Source organism: Gouania willdenowi, chromosome 9 (genome assembly GCF_900634775.1).
Source record: "Gouania willdenowi chromosome 9, fGouWil2.1, whole genome shotgun sequence".
NCBI classification, from domain to species: Eukaryota; Metazoa; Chordata; class Actinopteri; order Blenniiformes; family Gobiesocidae; genus Gouania; species Gouania willdenowi.
This window is the reverse complement of record NC_041052.1, coordinates 33,282,274-33,303,639: the sequence shown is the minus strand read 5'-3', so window position 1 is coordinate 33,303,639 and position 21,366 is coordinate 33,282,274. Positions and strand designations below refer to the sequence as shown.

The window sequence follows — 21,366 nt, the reverse complement described above, 5'->3', positions numbered from 1 at the left end:
GTCTTGGTGTATAATTGACTGTACTACTTTCTCTAACCTGGATGTGAGTGCTTTGGAAATAATTTTTAAGTCTGTGTTAATAAGTGAGATGGGACGATAGCTTGAGGGTAATATGGGGTTTTTGTCTGGTTTAAGTAACAATTTAATGTTCGCTGTATTCATGTGACCTCCTACATGCCCTTTATTTTTGATCTCTGTTACTACTCTGAAAAATAGTGGAGCCAGCATTGACCAGAAATGTTTAAGGAATTCAGCAGGGAACCCATCTGGACCTGGTGCTTTGCCTGTTGACATGCTATCTAAAGCATTTTGTAATTCTTGTAAGGTTAATGGTGAGTCTAAGGTGGTTTTCTGATCTATAGTGAGCTGTGGTAGGTTTAGTTTATTAAGAAAGGTTTTAATATCTTCAGGGTCAGGGTTTAAATTTGATGAGTATAAGTTTTGATAATAATCATGAAAGATGTTATTAATGTCCTGAGGTAAGTTTAAAGTTTGACCTGCGTTATCAGAAATTGCTGCTATAAAGGAATTTTCTTTACTATGTTTGAGCTGATTTGCTAAATATTTGCCTGATTTATTATTGTAGTCAAAGTTTTTGTATCGTAATTGTTGCAAAATGAAGTCGGTTTTTTTAGATAAGATGATATTCAGATTAAGTTTTGTATTTTGGAGTTTTTCCCATAAAAGTTCAGAAGGGTTAGCTGCGTATTCTTCCGTAAGTTTTTTGATCTTTTCTTCAAGTGTTTTTTCTGCCATCTGTTCCTGTTTTTTCTTAAAAGAAGAGTATGATATAATCTTCCCTCTAATGACAGCCTTGCCAGTTTCCCAGAGTAAGGACGGTGATATTTCCGGGGAGTCGTTTGTCAATAGAAAGTCCTCCCATTCTTTTCTTATAATTTTTTCAAATTTACTGTCATTAAGTAATGAAGTGTTAAAGCGCCATAGAGAGGATACTTTCTGATTAGAGTCACACTGCAGGGTGAGGGATATTGGGGCATGATCGCTAATAATTATAGGATGTATTTTAGAGGACATCTTATGTATGATGGAATTATTTGAAAGAAAAAAGTCAATTCGGGAGAAGGATTTATGCACAGGGGAGAAGAAGGTATATTCTTTTTTAGTTGGGTTATTCAGTCTCCATACATCTCCTATTCCAAGGTCTTCCATGTAATCCATTAATACTTTAGCAGATCGAGATGGTTTTGTATTTGAGCACTTACTAGATCTGTCCAATGATGTGTTGAGCGCCAGATTGAAGTCACCTCCGATGATTAGAGACGAGTCTGCAGAAAGGTCTGAAAGCTCTGAGAAAATTCTATGGAAAAAATCAGGGTCATCATTATTGGGGGCATATAGATTAAGAATTGTGAAACATTTATTATAGATTACTACTTTGATAATAATATATCTACCCTCTGGGTCTATGACGGAGTTGATTATGTTAACGGGTAACCTTTTGTTGAGAAGAACCGAGACTCCTCTTTGTCTGGAATTAAAACATGAATTATATATCTTGTTAAAATTTGAATCTGTCAGGGATTTTTCTTCTGATTTAAGTAAGTGAGTTTCTTGAAAGAAGACAATGTCTGCATTTAATCTTGATACATAGTCAAATATCTTAATCTTTTTAGCCTGTGAGCGAATGCCACGCACATTCCAAGAAGTTACTGTAAACTGATACATAGAATGAGGTGAGTGTTAGTCCATACAGGTGTGAGCATAAGTGAGAATCTGTGAGCATTTGTGCACTGTGTTGTAAAAAGCTTGGATGCAAGGAAAGAAAGAAGAGGAGACATATTTATCATGCGATAGCACCACGGGGTAAAGGACTGGATTGAATAGGTTAGTGAAAAGCACAAACATACAATGACAACAACCAATATCAAAAGAGTAAAAGGAGCAAGGGGTAATTATAGGAGGTATAGGAGGTGGGGGGTGTTGTGGGTGTTGAGTGAGTGTGAAACAAAAAAAAGAGTGAGGGGTTCGAGACGAGTGAGTTGACATGAGGGTAGAGAGTGTCCTGTGAGAGAGTACGTGCCAAAAAGTGTTTACCAAAATCTAAGCCAATATGTAGCATACATACAAACATACATACACATACGTGTCTATATATACCTATCCATGTTTTTATTTTAGTGTTATTATTATCTTTATGTATTTATTTATTTTAATTATTATTATTGTTATATATATATATATACATATATTTTTTTTTAATTTTTTTTTTTTTTTTTACATATTTTTCTACATATTCTAGAATTGATTACTTGATTACTACCTAAGTCAGTATTCGAAGAACTCTCCATGTTAGACATCACGTAAAAAAGAATAATATAGAAGCAATGTTGATGGGTCGAGATACTGAAAAAGCTTTTGACTTGTGAGATGGGCATTTTTTATAAGGTTTTAAATAGGTTTAGATTTAATCATACAGTCATTAATACAATACAATCAATACATAACAACCCAACAGTAAAAATTAAAATAAATGGCAGTCTGTCAAAACCATTTACTCAAGGCTCTCACCAACCTTATTTGCTTTATTTATTGAGCCTCTTAGCCAATACACAAGGCAAGATAATCAAATTAAAGAAATAAATATATATGGAAAAGATCAGAAGTTGTCCCTTTTTGCTGACGATATTTAAATTTATTTAGGCCAGCCCAACCAATCTCTACCTAGATTAATGATATTAGAATAATTTGGATCCCTATCAGGCTATAAACTAAATATTCAAAAAAACTCAAGTAATGACCTTTAACTACCAACCCACAATTGAATTAGAAAACAAGTACAACCTTAAATGGGACTAAGATTACATGAAGTACCTTGGGGTGATATTATGCAGAGACATTAAAAAGCTTTTCGAAAAGAACTAAGGCCCATTAAACTCAAAAATAAAATCTGACTTAACAAGATTGAGCCTTATGCCAACTTTAAGGATAATCAACAGAATAGAATCAATAAAAATAAACACATTACCACAGCTGCTTTATCTTTCTCAAACTCTCCCCACTGAAGTCTCAAAACAACAATTTACAGAATGGGATAAGATTAAATCCCGTTATATATGGCTAGGCAAAAAACCTAGAGTAAGATACAGTACTTTACAACTGTCAAAGGAAAGGGGAGGCTTATCCTTACCGTGTTTGAGGGACTACTATCATTCTGCCCAGTTAAGACCATTGGTTTGCCTATGTAATCCAATGTTTAGATCTAGATGGAAAGATATAGAGGAGCGAACCACTAATGGCCCCCCTGTTCAAGCCATGATAGCTGATGACAAATTAGTCGCATTTAAAATATCTTGACAACCCCTGGAATGAATCAACGTTTAAGATTTGGAATACGGTGTACATGGAAAATAAATTGATTAAAGCTAAAATGACGTTAAGATGAACACAGTTCGATACTCTAACTCTAATGATGATTAGATTTCAAGAATGAACATCAAAGGGCCTTACCTCCTATTTCACATTTAACCACAAGAGGGAGCTGGTAGATTTCAAACTCTTAAAGGGCCCATGTTATGCTAAATCGACTTTTCTGTGCTTTAAACATGATAAAAGTTAGTTAGTTAGAGGGGGATTTGCTCCTTTCTTACTGCAGGGCGCTCCAATTTGATGACGCATTCCCACTTTGACGACAAATTTGACGTGGCACTGAGCTGGAGAAGCCACGCCTCAAGGAAGCTCTCTGTCGTGACTGACATGTAAACAGACACGCCCACGAAGGTGAGTGTGTCAGCGTCCTTCACGCAGTGCTATGTATGTATTTTCTACAGTCTATGTATGTAACGGCGAACGCCCCGCCCCCACACTGTCTCGTGTTTATAAAGCAGCATGAGCTCAGCTACGGAGTGGGTGGGAGGAGAGCGGGTCGTCCTCTGGCCTGGCCTTACGTCACCGTGCGGGGAGGAGGAAGTCAGTGTCCCGTCTATAGACACGCCCACATGAATAAGCATAAGTAGACCTGTTTGTGTAGAGTTGCTCAGAAAGTGACTTTTCAGAGGACTAAAACTCTGGAAAACAGGCTAGTTTGTGTGACAGGTGTTAGGTAGGTGCACAGGAGGAACACAGGTATTCCAGCTACGGGGTTGCGGAATGTGGCAGGTGCTTTAATCAAGACTGCTGCAAATAGTGACCTGCAGGAAGAACACAGGTTGGAATAGGGCAGATGCACACCTTATTCCACATGAGCATGCAGAAGGTGCAGGAAAAGCTGGTGGGAAATTCTGTTTGGTGTGTATATGGTATGTTGTGTTAGTGTCTAGCACATGACATTTACCATCTTTATTATTTCAGATGTGCTTCCCTGCTTGTTCTCTGTTTGAGTTGAATACAGCTGGTTGTTGGTAGACTACCGACGGACCAGGTATTTCAAAGTTTGTTTGTAGTTCATCTTTTATTGATATGTTTTAATGTTTTTTGTATTAAAGTGTTTTTATGGTTATTAATGTTTTCTTTGCAGAGCATCGGGGTCCATAGGCTGCTCATGCTGAGAATAATTTGTTTGTTTTGTTTATTAGTTAGGCTTTGTTTCCTTTGTTCTAGTCCGCCCTGACACGTGAGCCGGTCAAGGGCAAATAGCTGGGTTTTGCCCGTGGGGCGGGCTGGTTCCTATTTTCATCTTCTCTTTATTAATTTTTTTGTTTTGCATTTTATTTGAACTTGTGCTCCCCCCTTGTCACCAATACCCAGTAAGCTCTGAGTCAGGCATTCAGGTAGGGTCTTAGGGTGTAAGTGTGCCGTGCATATTCACGTGTGTAAACTCTTTGAGAGGAATATTTGAATTGCAGTGTGTTGGTGTTGTGAAACCAAATCCCCCTCAATCCTGTTGTCATAATTGAGAGTTGAACTGGGAGTCTGGTATGGTGAGGCTTATTGAGCTTTGTGAACTGGTTTTAATAATAAAGATTCTATCTCCCTACCTATTTGACTGTTTTTTTTTTGTATTGCTAATCCTTAAGTGGGTGTAACATTTGGGAAAAAAACCTCAAATAATATGATTTTGGTGTTCTTAGAACAAATGAAGATGGGTAAAAAATACTGTAGCATGACATGGAACCTTTAGGGCAAAACATGGCTTAAACAATCAAGATTTTTTTAGATACCTGCAGATGAGAAACAGATATAATGAAATTGTAGGGACCAGTGTTGAGACTAAGGATAACAATATTTTAAATATATTTCAAATGGCCTATGACACAAACACCTTGGTTCAGAAAATTGTTGCACGGTTTTACCAAGGATTTCAAGTAAACAAATCTATCAATACTTTGTATGTTAAAAATACATGGGAGAAATAAACTCATTAATGGATGGTGGAGATTGGGAATTGATGTGTAATATGCAATGGAAAACAACCTGTTCATCTAATTGGCGACAATTTGGTTGGAATAATGTAATATGCTTTTTTATTACCCTGGCCCAGAAAAAACATCAAAATTTAGGAACTAGTTGCTGAAGACTATGTGGTAATCTGGAAAATAATCATTACCATCTATTTTGGACTTGTCCAAAAGTTACCCCATTTTGGCAAGAAGTTCACAAATGTTTGGAAATGGTTCTTTGTACCCGAATTCCCTTTGATTTTTTTTAAGTTGTACCTTGGCCTAGAAATCCCAAATACAACTACCGTATTTTTCGGGCTATAAGGCGCACTTAAAATCCTTTAATTTTCTCAAAAATCAACAGTGCACCTTATAATCAGGTGCGCCTTATGTCTGAAATTAATATGTCAAAATTTTAGTAAACTTTGGTAAACTATGAAGCTGCACCACTTGATGGATTTTTGGCGCTTCAGGGCTACCGTAGTCAGACACCTCGTGGAGGGTGAGGATAAAAGTGAGTGTATTGTTCTGTATTTTATGTGTTAAACCTGAACAATGTTGAAAATTATTGTTAATGAGTTGAATAAAGTTTGACTTATCTGACTATTTTGTTTTGCTTAATGAGCCTTAATAATAATAATTATAATAAACGGAAAATAGACCCGGTCAGACCCATTCATTAATAGTGCGCCTTATAATCCGTTGCGCCTTATAGTCCGAAAAATACAGTACTCAAGCAGATAAATATTTAATGAGAATTATTTTAATATCAGCTAAAAAAAACCTTGACTAGAAAATGGCTCCAAGCAGACATACCAGTAATTCAAGAAATGTACAATGCCGTCTACCAAATTTTTGTGATGGACAGACTTACTATGTCTCTGAGGCTTCAAAAGGATAAATTTAACATGTATTGGTTCAAATGGACCCAGTATATTAAAGAGTTAGGAAGTGATTTTGTCTAAATAATTAGTTCATCTTAAGGAAAATTAGGAGAGGGAAACATTGCATCAAGATTATATCTGCAATAACTGTTTTCACTTGTCCAAATGTTAGGTTTGCTTTAATATATATATTTCTAATTATACCATTTATTGTTTCTATTAAAAAAAAGGGAGAATACATTCAGGAGCAATCACTTACACATTGGTACAATTTTAAGTGTTTGAAATTGTTTGCCATAAATGTTTCTCCAGTGTTTCAATATTAATACATACAACATGCATACAAATGTTTGTAATTTTGGAATATTGTACTGCGCCTAATGTAAATATTCTGTGCAAAATCAATAAAAATACAGATCCATTTTTAGGTTTTCTGGGGTAGTAATAATTAAAATTAAGACATAAAGAGCCCTAGGAGGAGTGTGTTAAAATACGTTTGCCCCATATTAAATTGTCTTCACTCTGTAGGGGGCGCTAACGCACCAATCTCCGTTTTTCCACATTGAGCTGGTTTAAGGCCGGGAGTTTAACAACTGATTCACATTTGACGCAAATCTGACTTTTTATGTACAAATTAGGCCAAGATTCACGGCTCCGCCCTGCAAACACCGTAAAAGTTATCAAAAATCCATGGATCATTTTCGGTAATTTTTAAAACACTACATAATGGTTCAGTGGGTGAAAAGTAGATGAGTTGGTTCCAACACTGGGAGGGAGGGAGAGAGAGAGAGAGAGAAAGAGAGAAAGAGAGAGAAAGAAAGAAAGAAAGAAAGAATCCAACCCAATAACAATGTTTCACCCCTTTTGAGTACCCTGAACTATACATTTTCGGAAAGCACCGGGGGGAGACAGCGGCGGCCCTATCGATTGATAAGGTCTGAATACTTATGACCATGTGATATTTCAGTTTTTCTTTTTTAATAAATTTGCATAAATGTTTTTCTGTCTCATTAATGAGAAATAAAGCAAACTTTTTTGATGGCTGCAAAGAAACAAAGAGTGAAAAATGTAAAGGGTCTGAATACTTTCTGTACCTACTGTAAATCTCATCTATAGACTTTGTTGCGGTAGAAATATGCTTCCTGGTTTCAGTGCGTTGTCACGGACTGAGTTTACCTCATACTGAGATCGGTTATGAGCATGCGCATTACCGGAAAATGAATTTGATTTTTGCTACTTCAGCCATGCTGAGTGAGTGACAATCTCATTCAACAACTTGAGTAAAGTAATAGTGTCTCATGCAGCAAAGTCAATACAAAGAGGAATAATTTATTCTCCAAAAAAAAAACATGATTATAATATAAATTGCAATAAATAAGAGTTAACCTAATGTAACTTTACAATAATAAGCTGTTGGATTCATAGAAACGAGCAATCTGATCATGACAGTCATATTTTTTTTTTAACATTAGTCAATTTTTTATCGACGGTCGACTTTTTTTAAAATCAGTACAGCAATCTCTGTATGACATTGCGCATGGCAATTCCAGCACGGGTACATCTCAGTACGTAGCAGTCATGTACTGAGATTGTAAGACAATTGTAAGACAATCTCAGTATGGAGGTAAACTCAGTCTGTGACACCGTGTTCAAAACAAAACAAGAAGCAGTGATGGTGCATTCAATGTGCTGCGGAAACACAGGATAAAATGAAATACAACACGAAAAAAATCACCCCACGACCCCGAAAACAGGAACAAGAAATGGATGGATGAAAAAAATCGATGCAACCGTGGATTTTACCGATGCAGGCACGCAGTGACCGATGCATCTCAATTTCACCTGTAAATTGTACCGATGCACACTGAATGAATCGATACACTCACGTCGCGCACATTTGTATCTAGATACTGATTCGTATCGTTTAATCTCCACATCCTTAATTTGGAACCTACAACGACAAAAACCTGAAGCACACTGAGGCTAAATATCTCAGTTGATTCTCCAATCGCCACCTCTGAAAATTCCTGAAAAATGTGGTCATTTGATCCATAAAACTCACGTACACACATTTCATGCCGACATTTTTGAGATTTTTAGAGACCTGTCGTTATGCTACTGACAAAACTTCCAGTTTACTTCAAAACAAGAGCCCTAAATACAAAAGTGTTAAAAAAGTAATGGAAGACAAAAAGAGATGCTTTTGTTTTGAAAAGGGGATGTTTGATCTTTAGCTTGAAGCCGGTCCCAGGACGATGCATGATGGGGCAGTTGATTATAACTAGTGACCCCACTGTGCATACTTCAAAAATGTCCCCATATAGTAAACATTCAGGTTTTTCTCGCGTACTCGATCTTTTCATACTATCTAATGTGAACGCACTACATACTCATTTTCACGTCAGACTTAGGATGAGTAGTATGTTAATATGACATTTACAACACAGCCAATGGGAGGATGGACGCATAAACCAAGCGGTGAGCTACTCACTGAGTGCAGTAAACGCAGAGCTTGTATTTCAGCCTGTGTGTGTCCCAGCTGTCTATAGACCCGTGCACTCTGGTAGAGAGCGCACACACTCCCAGAGTCTGTCTCCAGGGCCTTTTTATAACACTGTAGAGCCATTTGAGGACGTTTCTGTGGACATAGAAAACTTACTGTACGTAGTCCAACATGCTGCTGTGTGTGTGTAAGCAGAGGGAAGGTGTGTACCATGTGGGCAAGGCAGAAGCCGGAGAGAAGGTGTGTGTGTGCTAACAGAGCTCTGTGAGCTGGCAGCGTGGAGGCAGCCTGCAGAGCAGATAGAGCTTCAGAATGTCTGCCTTCATCAATCTTTTCTGCACCTGACAACAACAACAAAAGGCAGGATCAATACTTAATGTGCTCAGGATAAAGACACGTTTCCATCTTTCTAATTGTTAGAGATAAGCCATCATCGGCCGATTATTGACATAAAATTTGATATCCATTGACAACGGTATTGGCTTTTCCAAAATATATTGTAAAACGAATGTGTGCTTTAGTTTTACACTGTATCTAATGCACGTTTTCCATAACTGAAGTTATTTTGCACAGATGACGTTTTTAAGGAGTTAAGATTTTCATCTGGATCATTTATTAATTTATTAATTTGTTTGTTAGCAGGATTACGTCAAAAGCACTTTTGGCAAAATTTTCCTAATTTATCCAACCAAGTTTTACCTAGATCAGATCCGCATTGCGCATTTCATCACAGTTTTTTTTTTTTTTTTTTAAATGGAGGTGTTCATACATTGTGACCTATTGCAGGGGTTCTCAACCGCAAAGTCAGGACCCCATTTGGGGTCGTGAGACACTGGGAGGAGATCAGCAGATGCCTTCAAGAACGTAAGAATATTTTCTGAACACTTTGAGCCCATTTTTGCTTATTTTTTACCCTTTTTCTGCAACTACACCAAATCACTTTTTCTTGCAATATTTTTGCTCCTTTTAATGCATTTTGGCTTCATTACTCCTATTTCTGCCACTTCTCCATCAAATTTTACGTCTTTTCTGCACATTTCTTCGACTTTCAAAACATTTTCAGGAATTATAAACCCTTTCCATTACTTTTAAACCTCTTTTCACCATATTACATGCTTATTTTATTTTATTTTTTTCCAATTTAACCTCATTCATGATTTGTCATGCCCATTATTTGCCAGTTAAAACTAATTGTTCCTACTAAATGTTCAAATATTGACACTTTGAACTGTTTTTACCATTTTTGGCCACTATAATGTGCAACTTTTAACCTTGGTTTTTAAAATCTCATTTCTCCACCATTTGCACCATTTTTGGTCACTTTTAACCCATTTTATTTCTGATTAAAACAAGGAATTACATCTTTAAGATGACTATATACTATGGCACAAATATTAGTAAACTTCCTGGATAACAGTGGGTATTATTCAGATCAATAAATAAATAAATGTGGTTATCACAGATTCATAGAACAATCGATAATCATTTTGCTGACTTTATGGATGGGCCCCAAAAATCTCTACCCTTTATTCCCCCTTATAGATGGACCTGTCTCAACACGACTGTTCTTCTATGTTCATGTCTGTGTTCAACCACCTTCAGGTACAGTGGGGGTCCCCAGTCTCTGGAACCTTTATTTTGGGGGTTGCGGACTGAAAACGTTGAGAACCTCTGACTTAATATATGGTTATCAATGGGTCATTTGAATTTCTTCCACGTCTTTAAAGTGTGAATAATTATGGTACCATGATCAGGATCACTGATCCAGATGACTGACAATATGTGGCTACAAGGATATTTGGTGCTTGGCGGAGGTTTGTGTTCTCTGAGTGATCTTGTTTGTGGAATAAACTTAATTTAAAATACCCTAATTTAAATTATCCTGATGATTTTATTCCAGATGATTAGACAAAAATAAATAGACAAAAGATGCAGTTATTTCACCACTAGGGGCCAGAATATTTGAAGCTATGAAGTTATCATGAACGTTCGATGTTTCAGACTCTACAATCTCTGGAATCAGTCTCGTCCACAACAACACAACTTGTTCCCACAGATCTTCTGTAGCTCTGATGAGATGTTCAAATTACCGGTAACATTCTGAGCAGGTGAAGCTGATGGAGGTTGCTCAGCCCCTCCCTCCCTGTTTGTAGCTTCACCAGAAACTAGTGTAGCTTTGTTAAGCGGGAACTGCTCGGCTCTGTATTTAGGAGTGTGTGATGAGTTGCATATATTTTTTTGGCAGTTTAGTCAGTGCTGCGGGTGGCCGATCCGACATGTATTGAGCTCTGGAGCGGGAGGGGTGAATGAACTGCCCCTTCATGATGGCAGCGTTTCATTGACATTATGTCACTTTCAGTAGATTAAATTTTTATTGGTCAATTAAATGATTCCTTAACGTGACAGATATAGGGCCCTACATACAGTATCTGATAAGCGTCTGTGTGTATTTCCGGTCAAGTGAAACTGGTTTAATCCACTTATGTGACATAGCTGAGGGTTATGCGCTCACATGTTAGTCCCCCGCGGAGTAATATGTAGAAATTACATCCGTTTGTGTATAGTAGACATGTGTGGAATGGACAGAGCAGATTCTCAAAGTCAGTGTTTTCTATTCTGCAACTCTTTAAAGACAAACATTTATTTTGGGTCTGAAATGGTGAATTAAAAATATCAAAACTGGGCAGGAAGCAGAAAAACAAGCAACAAGGTGATTGCTTTTCTGGTCCAATCAAACAGAGCTACTTTTATCACATTCGTGGATTACTGAAGACCATGTGCACCCTTTATGTTTGCGCTATCAAATTTATTTTAGTTCAACGACCAAATACAAACCAGTTTGAGCTCACGTGGGCTATAGATTTTATGAAAAAAACTGAACAACTTCAACATTAATGTGACCTAGTTGGCACTTCAGCGTATACAGTAAATCAGCGATGTTTGAAATGAGCTTTTTGACAATACATTCCTGATTTCCAAAATTCACCAATGCTGATATATACACAGATGCTCTGCACACCAATCACATTTTTTGACACATGACATATATCTCAATGAAAATAACAGGTTAATCCTACTATGAATGTGCTGCCCACTGGATGAATTCCACAAATAAACATCAAAGGTGCAAAATATGACAACTTATTCAAGTTCAGTCATGGAAAAAGTACCATATTCGTTTTTAATATCGGTAGAAAAACTGATACTGATCTTGCCTATATTGTATACATGATATATAAAGTATGTGCGGCTCTGACAAGATCCATCATTAAGTGACAAATATCAGTTCCCGCAGGATCTTTACTTTAAATTTCATTGATTTTCTGACCCTTTTTTTTTTTTATTTAATTTGAATAAGTTTTGTGATATAAGTGCAGGAATTTTGTGAAACTTTGGTTTTTCAACAATTTGATATTAAATATCACTGCCATCATGTGATGTAAGCATAGGAAAACTGTAAGCTTTGCAAACATTGTGGAGTTTCATTGTGTGTTTGGAGGGACTGCGATATCTCCAACTGAATTAGTTTGTAAAATTCTCATTTTCTGTCATTTTTACTTCCTTCTTTGGGGCAGACAAGTGGACAGATTTGGTGCCCTGGTCTTGAGTTTGACACATGTGGTTTAAAGTGAAGAAAATTCCCTGATGGCAAGCTACAATTGCAAGATACTGCAACCTGCATCAAAGCAGAATTCATTCAGGAATGGTTTGAATTTAAAGCCTTATTTTCTACCTCGTGGGTATCGCACTGTAGTGTTACTCACTTTGAATGATGACAGTGCAGATGTGAAGGAGTTCAACAAGCCTCCTCGGCTCTGCCACCAACTGTGGACGTTTGGAAGGTTTTTCCTTTGATTTGCTTCCACCAACATCCTCAAACACATCATGCAACTGTTCCCTCAGAGAAGAGAAAACCTCCTACAAAACCCGGAAAAGAAATTCAGAAACTGTTGACTTCATGCAGCTTTCCATCACGAATTTAGCTTAGCATTGAATTGTTATCTACAAAAACATGTTCATAAGTTGCTAGAATGTGTTATGAGCAGTTTATGATAGTTTTTTTTCATCAGATAAAAACATAGGCCTTATTGGACAAAAAAAATCAAAGATAATTTGCACAACAAAAAAAAGAATGTTAAAAATTGAAATTTCTGCTCAACAGTTTGTTTTCATCTCAACACTGTTATTCATGCATTGCATTGTGGGATGTGGAGTCCCATAGATGGATGAATAGAAGTGTTTTTTTCATTCTTACTGTGTGATTTCTTGTGTTTTTTCTCCAGACCAGGGGCCTCATTTATAAAAGTGTGCCAAGGAAAGCACACTAAAGCTGGTGTACGCTAAAAACCAAGAAGTGCGTACGGAATTTTTTTTTACGACTTATAAACGAGGGCGCACACTCGTCCCACGCCTGTTTCCATTTTAAATCACAATCAACTCAAAAGTTGTTGCATGTGAGGAAACACCTCACTCCGTCCGTACGAGTGCCCATAAAAGGTCCGGTGAACACCCTAAATGAATATTCACCAATATGAATTTCACGGTGGACCGAGGGGGAAAACGAGCAAATAAAACCAATTACACTCAATGTGAGGTGGAGGTATTAATTGTTGAGGTGGACACACACAGGAGAGCGTAATTTGGTGACACAGTGAACATTACGAATGATAGAAAGGCAGATTGCGTTGCCTCAGAGCGTCAGACTGTGATTGAGGTGAAAAAGAAATGGTCAGACATAAAAGCGGAGGAGAAAATGTGTATCACTCTCCATAGGAAGAATGTCTGTCCAACCGAAGCTCAGCCTCACAGACCAAAAGCTGGAGGATCACTGGGGATTGGAACCCCTCTGTGTTTTAACGGAGGTCGAAGAGACACAGATGCACTATATGTGGCAGAAGCATGGGATTAAATTCTATTTCCTTGTTTGAAATAATAAAGATGTACAGGTAGTAAAACACCTTTGGTACTATACGTTATTCACAATATTCTATTTCAAGTAAAATCATATTTTTCACCAGTTCCAGGGTGTTTACTGGTCGGTGGTGCTGGGGTGAGTGAAGCCAGGGGCACCGCGGCCTCGTCCTCCCTCCCGCAGCGCCTCGTCCTCACGGGTTGGTCCTGCCTAAAGGTCTCGCTGGTCTGTGAAGATCCTCTCTCTCCGGAGTCTCTTGTGCGCCTCCTCCTCCAGCAGTGCCAGATAAACCACTGCATATTTATGCATTGATTATTATTATTAAGCTAAAACTGATTTTGTAGGCACGCGCAAGTCACTCACTCCAAGAGGGGGTGAATTTTTTCCTCCTTTGTTTTTGCAAACATTTCACAATACATATATATATGTATTGTGAAATGTGCAAAATTCGATTATTTCACACAAATGTATCAATTTCACAGAGCTGTCATTAATTTCATCCTTCTGTTGTTGGGGTCCAAGATTCACGTTTCTCAGGATTTTGTGCGTACGGCAGAGTCAGAGCTGCCGTGGAGGTGCCAGACGTTCAATGTCATCTGGATTCAGATCAAAATAAACATCTGCCATTGTTTGGCTGCAATTTCCAGTGAAAACTAGAAGTGTGTATTGCCATGACGATATAATATGATTCACAATTTGCATGTCACGATACAATATATTCCGATATGTCCCTGTACTAAACAATGCAATATATTGCGATATCAATAATTACTAATTTCACCTTTATAAGTACAAAATGGTATGAAATACAATTTATTTCCTTTTTTTACTTGCGAAAACAAGTAAATGGCAACTAACGGTAATTTAAGAACCAAAATAAAAAAACAAATGGCATGTTTATCAAACTGTCAAATTACATTTTTTGTTTTTTGTTTCTACGAGATTTTCTAATTCTGCTAAGTTCTTAAATTTCTTTAAAAAAAAAAAAAAAGTCACCACATACATTTATAAAAGTGTCCAGTATATTTTATGAAAATAAAGTGCATTCAGCTACCAAGCTAAAATGCATTGAGGAGTGAAAGAGTTTAACAAGGTTTGATGTGGTTCACTGGCACATAGTGACCGTGCTATGCATGTTAACGCAATAAAATGTTTGTTTTTTTTTTACGTAAAAAAAAACATGATTAAAAAAAAATCAATTTGGAAATGTTTTGGATCGATACAATAATCAGGGTTGGATTCAACTTCAATTGTAATTGCGTAAATGGCAACTGATTAGAATTATGGCATGAATATGATTGTAATTTTTTGTAATTCTTTGTAATTGTAATTGCCGTGAAAATTCTATAACAATTGTCAATTATAATTTAACGCAAAACTGGGGAACCGTGTTATAGTTCTATGTACAGTTCTGCACATATGTAGTTAACAATTATTAAAATGTGTTCCATATCAAGCTTTCCCACATTTTACCATTTGTTAAAAAAAATTAATCGAGGGGTATAATGACACAAATCAGGCTCAGACACCAACACCAAAAATATTAAAACCTATATTTTCCAGTGATTAGGAAGCCTAACAACCTAACCAATAGATAAGAAAGAAATTAGATCATAGATATTTGTTTTTAGTGTATTTTACAGCTGATTTACAAATTGTTATCATAAGAGATGCTAACAGAAAGCTAACACAAAAGGAAGGTTAACTTTTATTAGGAACTTTATTTGCAATTCAGTAATTGTGATTAATTGTAATTGAACTGTAGTAATTGATAATGTAATTCTAAATAACTTTCTGAGGATAAAAAAAAATATTTGTAATTTAATTGTAATTAGAAAAAAAAATTGACCCCAACCCTGACAATAATTGTGCCGTGAAATTTTGCGATATGATTTTTTTTTTCCTTACACCCTTAGTGAAAACACAAGAAATGTGCTGGGAAATTTGTCAGAAATCACAGTAAGTATAAAGTAAAAACACTTTTACCTCCAATGTCTCTATCCTCTTCAGCTGATGTGTTGCCAGCCACAAAGCCCACTGCACACAGAGAAGATGAACCACACTGGGCTGCCAAAATGTGTTTTCTGTCGACTGGAGCAGCAGCTTCCATTGCACACAAACATCTGCAGTCTGAGCGTTGGCACCTTTACACTGTAAAACTACAAAGCATAGGAGCACATAGGATGTGGACCTTCTTGATGTTGCTGTGAAGCAGGTTTTTATCCGTCTAGTCCAGACTGATGCCCACCTCTGTCGGCTGCTTGGGAGAGGAGCAGCTGTGCCTCCGAAAACTGAGCCTGAGCTGCAGAGCACAAGCAGGTGTTGTATACCACTGCCAGCTCCAAATGTGTGTGCTCTGCATGAGCAGGAACACCTGGGGAGAAGAAAGAGTAAGTCCTTCTGTGCCGCACCTTCTTTAAAACCAATATACGCAATAAGAAAGATCAGGTACCTTGTATTTTCCTTAAAAGTTTGTGAAACTGGAATGAACATAATTTCAGATGATGGTCTCTGTTTGTGACGTCTCTGTCCAGTTCCTGCTTAAAAAAATGAGACACATCAACATGTTTATTCAAATATTATTCAATTCATCACTTTAGAACAACTGCTTCTTGATTTTAGTATAGTTGGTAGATGGCTCACTGTACTATACTTGTATTTATCTGGATTATATTTGAATATTTGTAAATTTCTATTATGATTATTTTTTAAGTGAGTTCCAGAGGGTCGGGGCAGCGATGGCGAAGGCTCGGTCCCCCAGTGTTCGGTGCTTTGATTTGGTGAAGGGTTTGAGAAGGTTTAAGTTGGCAGAGCAGAAGCAACTCTGGAGCAGGTGTGGGTGAGGAGGCGGGTGGCGGAGTTTTGAATATATTGCAGTTTTTGTAAATCAGAGGAAGGGAGACCATACACGAGGCTATTGCAGTAGTCGAGTCTTGATGTGATAAATGCATGAATGAGAGTTTCAGCATTAGATATGGAGACGGTGGGGCGTAGGCGAGCAATGTTACGGAGGTGGGAAAAGGCGGTTTTGGTGATCTGACGGATGTGGGGCTTAAATGTGAGTGTGGGGTCAAAAATGAAACTGGGGTGAGGTGGTAACTGTATGGCCATTGATGGAGAGAGTGAAGTGATCTACAATTTATTGCAGTTGAGTTTAAGGAAGTTGGCGTTCATCCAGGATTTTATTGCAGAGAGGCAGTTTGCGATGGTAGATACTGTGGCAGGAGAGATGGGTCTGGTGCTGAGGTAGAGTTGTGTGTCGTCTGCGTAACTGTGGAATTGTAGTCCGTGATTATGAATGATAAGTCCAAGGGGAAGCATGTACAGAAAAAACAGAAGGGGACCAAGCACCGAGCCTTGAGGGGCTCCATGGTTGACAGGTATGTGTGAGACGTGCACTTGTTGATGAATATGAATTAAGATCTATTTGTGAGGTAGGAGGTGAACCAGGAAAGAGCTGAGCCAGAGATGCTAAGATGCTGTAGGCGTTGGAAAAGGATGGAGTGGTCGATGGTGTCAAAGGCGGCAGAGAGGTCAAGCAGCAGGAGAATGGAGAGGGAACCAGAGTCGGAGGCGAGCAGGAGGTCGTTTGCTACTTTGAGTAGTGCGGTTTCATTAGAGTGATGAGTGCGGAATCCAGACTGAAAGGTTTCGTAGAGCTGATTGGAGAGGAGGAGATGTTGTAGTTGAGAGGTGACCGAGCGTTCCAAGATTTCAGACAGGAAAAGGAAGATTGGAGATGGGGCTTAAGTTGTTGGGGTTGTCAGGATCTAGGTCAGGTTTTTTGAGTATTGGTGTGATGGCAGGAACTTTGAAGGAGGAGGGAAATGTTCCAGAGGTGAGAGAGGAATTGATGATGTCCATGATGAGTGGGCTGAGGCGGGGAGGCAGAGCTTGACTAGTGCAGATGGAATGGGGTCCAGCGGGCAGGTTGTGAGGTGGTTGGTGAGATCAGTTTCTGTAATGACTAGGGAGGGGAGAGTGGTGTGAGATGGAAGGGATGAGTCGGGTTGAGGATCTTTACTGGGAGAGATCGTCACTGAGAGTTCATGGTGAATGCTGTAAATTCTGGATTTAAAGAAGTCAATGAAGTTGCTGCATTTTTCCATGGTGAATGACTGAGTGATATTGTCAATGGGTTTGAGTAGTTTAAACTTTATTGACTGGCAAACAGAGTCCGGGGACTGGAGGATCCAGAGTGAATGATACCAGAATAAAAAGCTGTGTGGGCTGATGTGAGCGCTGATGTGTAATGATGGCTGTGATCCTTGTAGGTGTACAGTGAGCCCAGTTTTCTTATGTAGGCGTTCCAGCTGTCTGTGTTCTTTTTTGAGTTTATGCAGTTCAGGGGTAAACCAGGGAACAGAGCGGGAGAATGTGACTGTTGCAGCTTTAACTGGTGCGTGAGTATTAAGGCTGAATGTGAGTGTGGGATTGTAATAAGCTACTAGGTCGGTGGTGGTTGAGTTTTCAGGGATGCTGGGTGTGGACATTTTGCTTGCAATATGGGAGGAGAGAGAGGTGAGACAGAGGGACTTTAGGTTTTGGTAAGATATGGTACGTATCTGCTTGAAATGAGGGCTGGGGAGGTTGATGTGAAATGTTATGGCGAGATGATCAGATATTTTATTGGTATAAATTTGCCCATGGTGATGTTCACTTGTATTTATTCGCTATTTAATTAAGAGTATTTTATTTAATTATGTACTGTAAATAAAAGCAATTTCCTCCTGGGATAAATAAAGTATATCTGATTCTGATTCAAGTTTACATTAAATCTTCAATTCCCCTTTAATTCAGAAAAAAATTAAATCCTCTTCAAAAAGATTGACCTTGTAAACACTTAAAACTGAATGAAAATGACTATTATTTAGAAAGAAACTTGAATCCAAAGTTAGTGGCTGGTTTATTCTGATTATAATTCTCAATTGAATAATTCCTCAGTCTTGTAAACATTCATTCCACTTTAAATTGATTCTGGTTACTCTGAACATGCTCGTCCTGTCACAATGACGTGCATAATTCAGGATGGCCGCCTAAAAGCAAGTTGGACTCAAGGTCGAGCCAAGACTATTTATTTAATAAGAGCCTTAAAACATAGATGTAATGAAAAGAGTGGATGGATGGAACATTCAGACATTACACATATTACTGGACATTTCTTCCTGTTAAAAGGAAGTTGTTTCTTCCCACTCTCGCTAAATGCTTGTTCATGCAGATCTTGTTGGGCTTTTCCTTTCTTATTATGAATTTTATATTTTGATAGCACTTTGAGATGACTTTGTTGTAATTTGCGCTAAATAAACAAAGTTAAATTTAATTTAATTACTTATGTGGTCTTCTATGTTGTAGCTGTTAAGTTGGGTTTTTTTTTTTAAATACATTTATTACATTTTAGTGTCATTTATAATCATGTTGTGGTATTGTTCAGAGAAATGGCAGTATTTTAGTAAAATTGAGAATTTTTTACAACAATTTGTGATTAAAAATGACTGCAGGTTTGAGATATCTACAACTGAATCATTTGGTAATTTACACAATGATTCATGTTTTCTCTCTCGATTTTACTTCCTCCTGTGGGCCAAAATAGATGCTCTAAAGGGCCAAATTTGGCCCCTGGGCCTTTAGTTTGACACACGTACCTTAGACGAATAAGGTCTTCATTAATTTTGTAGGTATTGAGACTATAACGCATCGGGAGAGGACTAATAAATAACCAACATAATGTGATTTTCATATTAAATTAATAATTTCGATTTGGAATACACTTCATGACAAATAGATAATTTCACAGAAAAAATTATTAGCTTAAACTGCCAACAATCAAACTACTTTGGGCTAACAGCACTTATTCCTAGTCTACTGATGCCTGCACACCCTAGATAAGATTTTATGCATTTTTCAATGTAACTTTTACAATATATTTTCTGTAATTTATGTAGCATTAGTATTCTTTCAGGGTGGCAATTGAACATTCTGTCCAGGGACTGCAAATAAAAAAATAGCCTTTTGGCTAAATCTGGTATATTTTCAGTATTGAAATAGTACACTTTCCCTGTTATATAAACCAATAAATAAAAGAAAGAAAGAAAGAAAGAAAAAGCTGGAATATTTTTGAAATGTTTGATCCCATCTTTCCGGGCTCAAAGAATCTGCAAATACTTGGTTCCAGATGCTACAGCACACCTTTAGATGTCTGAGCGATGAGCAGACAGGTGGACTGAGGAGATGACGTAGTATGAGCAGTGTTGACTGTACGGTCACAAACCAGATTCTTTATTTAGTTTTAATATGAGCACACGGGTTGTTTTTGTCCACTCCCAGTGGTATAAATAGTGTTCACTGTCACTAACCTGACATTTGGTCACAGTCTCGTTGTTTTCGTGTATCCATTGGTCAGAGACGGAGAAGGTTTGTTCCATGTTTGTTTCGCCAGTGAAAAGATGTTTAATGGAAAGTTTAGTTTGAAGGTTCCCTCGTTCGCTCTGAAACCGGAAGTAACACAAGCCTCACAAACCACCGATGCTCTGCTGCCCCTTGTGGACAAATCCGGGAACTACATTAATACAGAGATTTGTACCTTTTTGAATTCTAAAAAAGTCCACGATTAGACCTCTGAGGGGAACTCCATTAAGCCCTAAACTGAGAATAGGTGAGGACCCAAGGTTTCCCAGTATATATTTACCAAAACATCCAACCAGTTTAATTTTATTCATTATTCAATTCAATTTTATTTTATTTTTTTACTTCTACGTGTCGATATATGCATTTTACAGTGGGCACGAGTCAGCATAGTATGGGGTGCTGATTGTAGAGTTGTGCTTCCTTAAAAAAAACAGCAACTTTTCACAACAAACCACATTTAGCAAACGTATGTGCATTTATTTTACATTACTTTTTACCAGATTTACAATATTTGTGCGATTTGTGATATTTACTTTTTTCGTACAGATATGTCAATGTTAAATCTAAATGTTAAATATAAATATTAAATTTAAACGTTAAATCTCAATGCTAAATCTAAATGTTAAATTTAAGTCTTAAATGTTAAATCTAAATGTTATTGGTGAAACTAAATATTTACCTAATATGCAAAATCACTGGAAGCACCAAAACAATAGCTTATTTCACATATAGATTAAACATTTATTATATAACGTTTAGATTTAACATTATCATTAGATTTTTCTTAAAAAAGTAAATATTACAAATTTGGCAAATATTTCTTTAAATCTGGTCAAAAGTAACATTAAAAAAATGCATGTTTTTTTAAACGTGGTTTGTTGCTAAATGTTCCAAAAAGTTGTTTTTTTTAGCATGTGTAGCCGGATGCAGTTTCCTTCCTCCCCACTGTGTGTCACTCTCACACTGCGTGTCATGATGTACACGCCCTTGGGCTCATAGACATGTATGACGCTGCCTATTGGAGCTGACGATCAGCGCGTCCGCCATCTTGGACAGGTCTCTAATGCGCCCGGCATGCATTTATTTCTACTGAGGAAGGTGTATCCTCAATTACAATAATCATCATAACTCCCCGAATCTTAACCCGATTTTCACACGGTTTAGTTTGTTACAAATGGCAGAGATTTAGTTATGAAACAGGACACTATTAACATTGAAAAATACGTGCTTTTATGCTAAAATACTTTGTAATATGCTCTAACAAAGACATGTGGTAGGCTATGGCATATTGGTAAATGTATAAATGAATTAATTTGATATTTCATT

At 37.4% G+C, this 21,366-nt stretch overlaps 1 protein-coding gene across 2 annotated transcripts in view; it reads right to left on the bottom strand.

Moving 5' to 3' along the window:
• Positions 1-20,132, bottom strand: part of fancg (FA complementation group G) — a 39,474-nt gene extending 19,342 nt beyond the window's left edge. Inside the window, exons 1-7 of one of the 2 annotated variants that reach the window (XM_028457746.1) lie at positions 19,989-20,132; positions 16,088-16,175; positions 15,884-16,009; positions 15,622-15,794; positions 12,488-12,641; positions 8,934-9,064; positions 8,712-8,858 (exon numbers count right to left, since the gene is read on the bottom strand). In XM_028457746.1, coding sequence (XP_028313547.1) covers positions 8,712-8,858; positions 8,934-9,064; positions 12,488-12,641; positions 15,622-15,794; positions 15,884-16,009; positions 16,088-16,175; positions 19,989-20,057 — 888 coding nt within the window. In that variant the 5' untranslated portion in view covers positions 20,058-20,132. The remainder of the gene's footprint in view (positions 1-8,711; positions 8,859-8,933; positions 9,065-12,487; positions 12,642-15,621; positions 15,795-15,883; positions 16,010-16,087; positions 16,176-19,988) is intronic. The other variant, XM_028457747.1, reaches the window with a different exon arrangement.
• Positions 20,133-21,366: the final 1,234 nt, after the last annotated feature.